At 38.4% G+C, this 7,219-nt stretch overlaps 1 protein-coding gene across 2 annotated transcripts; it reads right to left on the reverse strand.

Moving 5' to 3' along the window:
• Window positions 1–306: 306 nt before the first annotated feature.
• Window positions 307–5,831, reverse strand: tmed7 (transmembrane p24 trafficking protein 7). 2 transcript variants are annotated; one of them, XM_013914157.1, is made up of 5 exons: window positions 5,788–5,831; window positions 5,589–5,695; window positions 5,114–5,309; window positions 3,474–3,719; window positions 307–2,505 (listed from the first exon to the last, which is right to left on the reverse strand). In XM_013914157.1, the coding sequence occupies exons 2-5, from the start codon at window positions 5,654–5,656 to the stop codon at window positions 2,269–2,271; spliced, it is 747 nt and encodes a 248-aa protein (XP_013769611.1). In that variant the 5' UTR covers window positions 5,657–5,695; window positions 5,788–5,831; the 3' UTR covers window positions 307–2,268. The 2 variants fall into 2 exon arrangements, with proteins under 2 accessions (XP_013769611.1, XP_005722082.1); XM_005722025.2 differs by having other exon boundaries at window positions 5,597–5,695; window positions 5,788–5,830.
• Between the last annotated feature and the right edge of the window lie 1,388 nt (window positions 5,832–7,219).

Raw genomic sequence — 7,219 nt, forward strand, 5'->3', positions numbered from 1 at the left:
AGCGTGTCCTGAGTCTACCACGGGGCCTCATCTAGAGCTTTTCCACATTCTACTGTGAATAAAATGCAGGTTTATGAGTTTTTCTACACAACATTCTACACACTTCCTAAAGATCGAGCTGTGTGTAAATTTGTTTTTTAAAATGAGAAAAATAATTAAATAAAGAATAAGACTGCATGTGACAAAGGAAATAAACGGAGTCTTGACACCCCTGACCTAAAGGAAACCATGAACATGCTTTAGAAAATTGTGATGGCCTTGACAATATCACCCCCCTCAGGATAAAAGAAGCATGAGCAGATTGTGTTATCTAGAAACCCAACACCTCAATGTACAGTTTATTAATTAATGGTGACTAAATAAGTGCAGAATTTAACATTTAAACAAAAAGTTTATTCATCCATCCCACAATAACTTAACAACTTCCCACAATGCCTCGGAGCTAAACCTGTGCAAATGGAAATGCCAAAATTGCACCACATAAAACATGGCGACCTCTGGAGAGAGAATAACAGATCAAATTGATTGTTCTTGAAGTTTTTGTTGTTTTTAATCACTTCTATCCCAAGTAGGACACTTCTATAAACCTGGACAATAAAATGAAACAAGCTTTTTTGGCTTCTTTCAGCGGGATAATAATATTTGTACACCGAATTTCTTTTTCTTTTCCCATCCCTGACTGAAAAGGTTTAACATATAACCACAATCTTTTAGCTTTCGATCTGTTCTCATCTCTTTTCATATAGCTGTGTATAGTAAAATTATGTAGGTTAAAACAGCTTCTTTATACTTGTGCTTTAGCCAATGTCTATGTGAAAGAGATACATTTACAGTAAGATGTTTGTAAACCACAAATAAAGATCCACGTGATTCCTGCCTGAAAGTCAAACCACCCAGGTGAACTAAGCCCATAAACCATTGCATGTGACCTACACTAGTACAAAAAAAACTGCTCACCGAAATTTGTAGTGAAACCCCTAAAAATAAACATGCATGTTTAAGATTTCTTTCTGCACTGCTAAATAAATGTCAAAAAAGGGTGAGATGAGAGTTTTGAAACATCAAATTACAACTCGTATTCACTTGAATTATCTTCTATTCAAGCAACAATTCTTCCAACCACACAAATGTTACAATATTGTTGTACAAAACCAAATGGACAGCGTCGGCTCAAAGAAAGACAGTGACTTAAGGAACTGGTGCACCTCTAACAGCTGGGATTGCCACTTAACAGACAAAACGATGCGGTTTTAAATACAAGAATGAGTCATTTCTTTTTTGTCTGCCACAGAGTCACACAGATGTAATAATAAAAAACAACAACAACAAAAAAACCCTACATCCCATATGTTAGAATTTATGTTGCACACTTAAACCGATCAATATTTCCCCCAATGTAAAAGAGAGCAAATGGAAACAAAGCAAAAACTTACTTTTAATTTATAGAGATTTTCTTTATGGAATTAGGTTTGCAGTCACTCGTGGTATACCTTCTGCACTTTAATTCAATCCTTCAACCCAACAACCACCTTATGAACAAAGGGTGTCAAACTAATATTGGATTAAAGGACTGCTTACTCTCTGCAGAGCACAGCAAACTCCTTTCTAACTACTAAAATGGCAAAGCCGATCAAAACAAAAAACACAACATCTACCATTTCTCACTTAATAAAGTGAGTTTTAGTAACACAGGAAAAAAATGCAACAGATTTTTCATAAACAAATCCAACCTTCGCACTGAGAGTGTGGCTTTTGAGAGCTAGTGCAGATAAAGACAAATATCTGCAGTATCCTTATAATATCACTACATTTAGTCCCAGTATCCACTTGGGTGCTTATTTCAGAGCAGTTTGGGATGAAAATTAGAACAAATCATGAAGACAGGGGTTAGAAAAGGACACATTTAAAATAAGAACACATTTAGAAATCATTTCAAATATTCAAATGACTTAAAGTTTTTCTTTAGCTATATGGCCAGTGCTTGAACTGCTTCAAATACAGATAGTTACAAGCAACACAATCAAGTCTTCCTCCTGTTTTTTTTTTAATCCTCAAAAACACTTTTAACCCACAACTATTTTTTCTCCTCAAGACTAATTTGCATAAAGTTGTAAGAACAGCTGTACTGATTTAAGAGGCCGCATCAGATTGTAGGACCTGGCCGCTTGATATGATTCAATTACAGATCAGCGCGGCTGTTCCTATGCACTCCATGCACACAAGCTCAAGAACAGACAAAGGAAGTGATGAGTCAGATCTCAGAGGCTGTTATGAGCCCACACGCGTTGTCGTGGTCTTCTTGTCAGAGAAGAAGCTTCGCAGCAAGACCACCTGGCTGATGCTGACCACCAGAAGGATAATGGCTTCTCCGATGGACCAGAAAGCGACGCGGGTATTGAGGTCCTCGGCGCGACTGCGTCCCTGGGCCTCACGGAGGCGAAAGTGTGTCTGATAGTCGATCACCGACTTCAGAGCCTCATGGATGGACACGCAGGCTGACTCCATCTGTAAATGGTGAAGATTGGAAAACAAAACTGATTTTAGATTTTTGGAAGATGGCTGAAAATATTTACTAAATTCATCCACCAGGAACATTAAATCTGCACGGCTGACAAATATGAGTCTGTCACTTAAGGGAGGGGTGGTTCTTGTATTTATATCATTGGTATTCTTTTGGCAACAGTGGTTTTGGCAGTGCTTTTTAATTATATTTCCTTAGCTAATATTACAGTAGGCAGATGATATTTTGTGCTTTTTCTAGTCTGTCTGAACAGACATATATTTCAGTATTTGAACATCCCACATCTTGCTGTCTTTTTCTGCCTTTAGTTTTGTGCCTGATAAATGACAACCATCATTTACTTAATCTAATGTAACACAAAAAGGTGATAAGGTCAGACATTTCCAGAAGGAGGGGACTAACATCTGCAACATTTAGCAGGAATTTTCCCCCCATTATTCTAAAAAGAATGACTCCAGCTCAGCCATATTTTTAGGATGTAATCAGCTTCCCTGAAGTAATTGCACAAAGTTCAAACGGTCATTTTCTGGGTTTGTCTGGGTCTCTCCAAACGTCTTTTTGTTTGTTTGTTTAAAATCGTTCTTTGGTAGATCACTGGTTAGGATCACCGTCTTGCTACATCACCAAATTTCAGCCTTCTTTTAGTTGATATTATCTTGTGAGAGTAGCCACAGTACTGAGATTTCATTTACAGACAAAGCTTGTCTGGTGACCCTTTCTATCTGAATAAAATAAACAAACTCTGCAAGGTGGCTGCTCTGCTTTTTGGGGGTTATTTATCACCAGGATTTATTTGCTTTTAATTTAAAGAAACTGTGTTGGTTCATTTGTGCAACCAGGATGAAGACAGGGTAACCGTTTAGGTTATTTCGCCCTAACAAATACAATGAAGGAAACATCAGTGAGAGAAACAGGCAGTTAACAGGTTTATGTGCGCATCCTCACAGTTTACCTGAGTAAGAGCAGTGACTCTGTTCTCGTTGGGGAAAAGTGGAGGGTCATCGCCAACCTGGAAGTCAAAGTAAACTGTCTTATGGGTGAAGGTGGAGAACTCATTGCTGAAGCAGAATTTGTAGGTGCCGTTCTTGGCTGCTGTGAAGGTAAAGCTGTCATATTGCTTCTTCATCTCCTTATAGAGTGTTGTGCCATCTGGGTCCTCCAAACGGCAGTCCACATCGTAATGACCACCGGTCACCACCTGGGAATCGAAAGCACAGAAGGAATGAGTAACAAAGCCAAGGAGGGGTAGGATGGATACTGACAAAGTGTTTTTAAAAATATATATGGATAGCGTTTTTGCTTACAGATCAGATTCTTTATCAATTTCATGTCTGAGTCCTACATGTTTTCAGTGTCAGTGCAAATTAATCTGAACACAGTGTAGAAACAGCATTTAAAACAACTGCCCCAACATAAGATAAGACAACCTTTATTAGTCCCACACGTGGGAAATTTGTTTTGTTACAGCAGAAAGTGGACAGTGAAAAGTTATATATCATCAGATTGTTATTACAGGCTAATTATGCACACAATTAAAAATAAAAACAATCACCCAGATTAATCTTCATTTATTGCACTTTTTCTCTTTTTTGGCAAATACACTTGAGGCACCAGTATGTGATTATTGCACTTTAAAAATTACACAACACTATGCTCCTAATGCATACTTGTACAATAATTCCCCACTCGACCTGTGGGCTCGTCAGCCCTTGGTATTTCTCAAGCTTCTTGTATTCCTTCTTCTTGATTCACTTGGTATAGCTACATCCATCACCGTGGCCTTCTTCCTCTGATGGTCCACCATGTGGACATTATATTTGATTGGTTAACCATCACCAGTTTGTTTGTCTGCATCTGGAGGTCTAAATGGATGTTAGCTTGGGTTACTCTCAATCACCTTTGGGGTGTATCCCATTTTGACCTCCGGATTTCCAGACCATACTTGTCACAGATGTTCCTGTATACGATGCCACACACTTGGTTATGGTGTTCAATGTATGCCCTGCCTGCTAGCATCTTGCACTCTGCTGTTATGTGCTGGATTATCTCTGGGGTATCTTTGCACAGCCTGTATGATAGACCTCGATCTCTAAGGATCTTTTGCTACCATGAGTAGTGTTTCTGTGCTGTCTACCCTGTCAAGCTTTAACCAGCCATTGGTAGAATCTTTCAATATCAGCCACTTCTTGTGTTTGTTATACACCCTGTGTGTGTGTGTGTGTGTGTGTGTGTGTGTGTGTGAGTGAGTGAGTGTGTAGTTCTAGTGAAATGTTTAAGGCACACGTCACAGATAATGAATAAGATCATTTAATAGTATTTATTACTTATAACTCGGCCTGCTGCTACCTGGACACCTCTTATTAAATTTAAATATTTACCTGAAGATCTTTCAGGTAGAAGTACAGTAACTGAGTTGGTTTACATTTCTAGTGTTTATCAGACATGCACATGAAGCTGTTCATGTCCCTGGGTTTTCATCTTTGACGCCTGATCCAGATTTCAAGGGGACAATCTATACTCGATTTAATTTGGGGGGAAAAACGACAAGGATGATTCGCATGGATGGGAGGGATCGAAAGAACAGACACGCACCTGGAACTCCAGGGTGCATTTGGTGCCCATGATGATGTCTTCGTAGAAACACTGTTTAGCGTTGTCTGGCAGCTCAAAAGTTAGCTCGGAGCCGAGCACCCACCCACAAAGCAGCTGGGCCCAGAGCACCTGAAGCAACACCCGAAGCGATCCGTGCATCCTGAAGACTGAGAGCCGACAGCTTCTAAGAAAAAAACTGTAAAAACAACAGATTTAAAACTAAAACCGTCACCGAAGGTGGCGAAAATACCGACAAGGAAAACCCGGACACTGCTATAAGCGGCTAGCTGCTAGCTTAAAGCTAACTAGCGAGCTAGCTGGTCTTTATATTTTAGAGAAAGAAAGAAAGAAGCTCGGGATTTGTAATATGTTTCAATGGTTGCTGTGTTGTTGTTTTATTAGGATATAAGTAGTAACAGGAGTTAAAATAAATCCAAATATTTACGATTTTAGATTATATTTTACTTAGAATTACCTACTCACCCCAGTCCTCACCCGGATGCAACTAATGCTAAGACGCGTATTACTAACGACACATCTCATTGGCCGTCATCCGTAAAAGCCCGCCTTTGCTTGCTCTCACTGGTGGAAAAACATAAAAGGAGGAGCCATTGTAACATCACGTGGGCCACAACCACGTAAGTGTGAGCAAAGCGTAGCTTCCCTTTTATTACCTGAATCCAGGGCTCCAACGTGGCCGCCGGTTAAAATGAAAGTGAAGGCAGTTTGAATGGAGTAGAAATGCTGCTTAAGCCCTATCGGTATAGCATGGTGGTTACATTTATGTTACTTATAACCAAATTTCATTAGACACATTAAATGTTTCGTAACACATTTGGGATATTTAACCCCTATGACAGCGTCACACTCTGGCAACAAAACATGTTTTTTTGTTTGTTTGATTTGTCTTGTTTGGTTATTTCCTTTTGTCTTTTTTGTTATTACACTGTGCCTTAAGTTTTATATTCATTTATTTTTATATAATGACAATATATAAGGAGTAAGGGGGTGAAATAATCTTTAAAATTTACCTGTATGTGGATGAATGTGTGAAGAAGTATATTTGGTTGTTGAAAGGAAAATTTTGATTTCATTTATTACTAGAAAAACATTTTGGCTCATTTTCTCAGTTGCATTATGGGTTTAGACCACTTTTCCAAACTACTTTGAGCTCTACTTTGGGTCCTTTCTGTATGGTGTAAAATGAATGACTGACTTAAATATTAGTGGATAGTTTTCATTCACAATATGTAGTAGACTTGATTTTAAAGGTTATCGTGCCAGATAATGATCTATTTTCCCTGTGTGTTTAAAACAAATATATAGAAAAAAATTGTTTTTAAAACATTTTTGCTGGAGTTGAACATTGCAAAGTAACCCCTAAAATCATGAAAAAGAAATATTGCTCTTGAGTACATATTAGCATTTCTGTTGTGAATTGTAAGAATGAAAAACAAAAACAAAACTATATCATTCTATTCATAGCAGGCTTACCTTTTAAATGTTCAGGACAGCTGTCTTCAAACCCTTGCACTTTTCCACTTAGAGATGTTATAGATGGCAAGGAGCCAGACTTACATCGATCCTCTTGCCTTGCAAATAAAAACTCTCCATGCCTTCATTATACATTTACATCCCATCCCTATAAGCATTTATATTTATCTCTCAATCTTTATGCCAACAAAACGCACACTGAAAACACCACAATGTCTTTCTCTCACATCTAATATTCATGTACTCATTTAATACTTTTGGGGTGTAGACCATGCCAACACCCACAGATGTTGTATCATTTTAATATTCCCATGACACAACGCCCCTCATAATGTACGTTGAGTGCATCTTCCTGATAGTTGTGAAATTGCATCTCACCCTGAAAACAAGCTTCACATGAACATGCAGTGTGTATGCAGTGAAAGCAAAACAAGCCACAGAAATCAGTTAGATGGATTTTATGGTTGGGTTATGGTTAAGCAGGAAATAAAGCAAATGCATTATGAAGCAGGTGTCGAATGAAAGGTATCAAAAACAGTCAAAGGTTAAGAGGAAAGACTAGAGTTTAATTAAACGAAAGTGGGAGAAAGTAGGTGTGGAGAAAGGAATGAC

Source organism: Pundamilia nyererei, unplaced genomic scaffold, assembly GCF_000239375.1.
Source record: "Pundamilia nyererei isolate P.nyererei 1_Seehausen unplaced genomic scaffold, PunNye1.0 scaffold00006, whole genome shotgun sequence".
Taxonomy (NCBI): Eukaryota; Metazoa; Chordata; class Actinopteri; order Cichliformes; family Cichlidae; genus Pundamilia; species Pundamilia nyererei.

What these genes read in the sequence shown, in the direction of transcription:
- tmed7 (XM_013914157.1), bottom strand. Translation starts at nt 5,656, where the DNA reads ATGAGATGTGTCGTTAGTAATACGCGTCTTAGCATTAGTTGCATCCGG. An exon ending in GTGAGGACTGGGGTGAGTAG is followed by an intron (nt 5,310 to 5,588) that starts GTAATTCTAAGT and finishes TTGTTTTTACAG; the next exon opens with TTTTTTTCTTAGAAGCTGTC. An exon ending in AATGCACCCTGGAGTTCCAG is followed by an intron (nt 3,720 to 5,113) that starts GTGCGTGTCTGT and finishes TTCGATTCCCAG; the next exon opens with GTGGTGACCGGTGGTCATTA.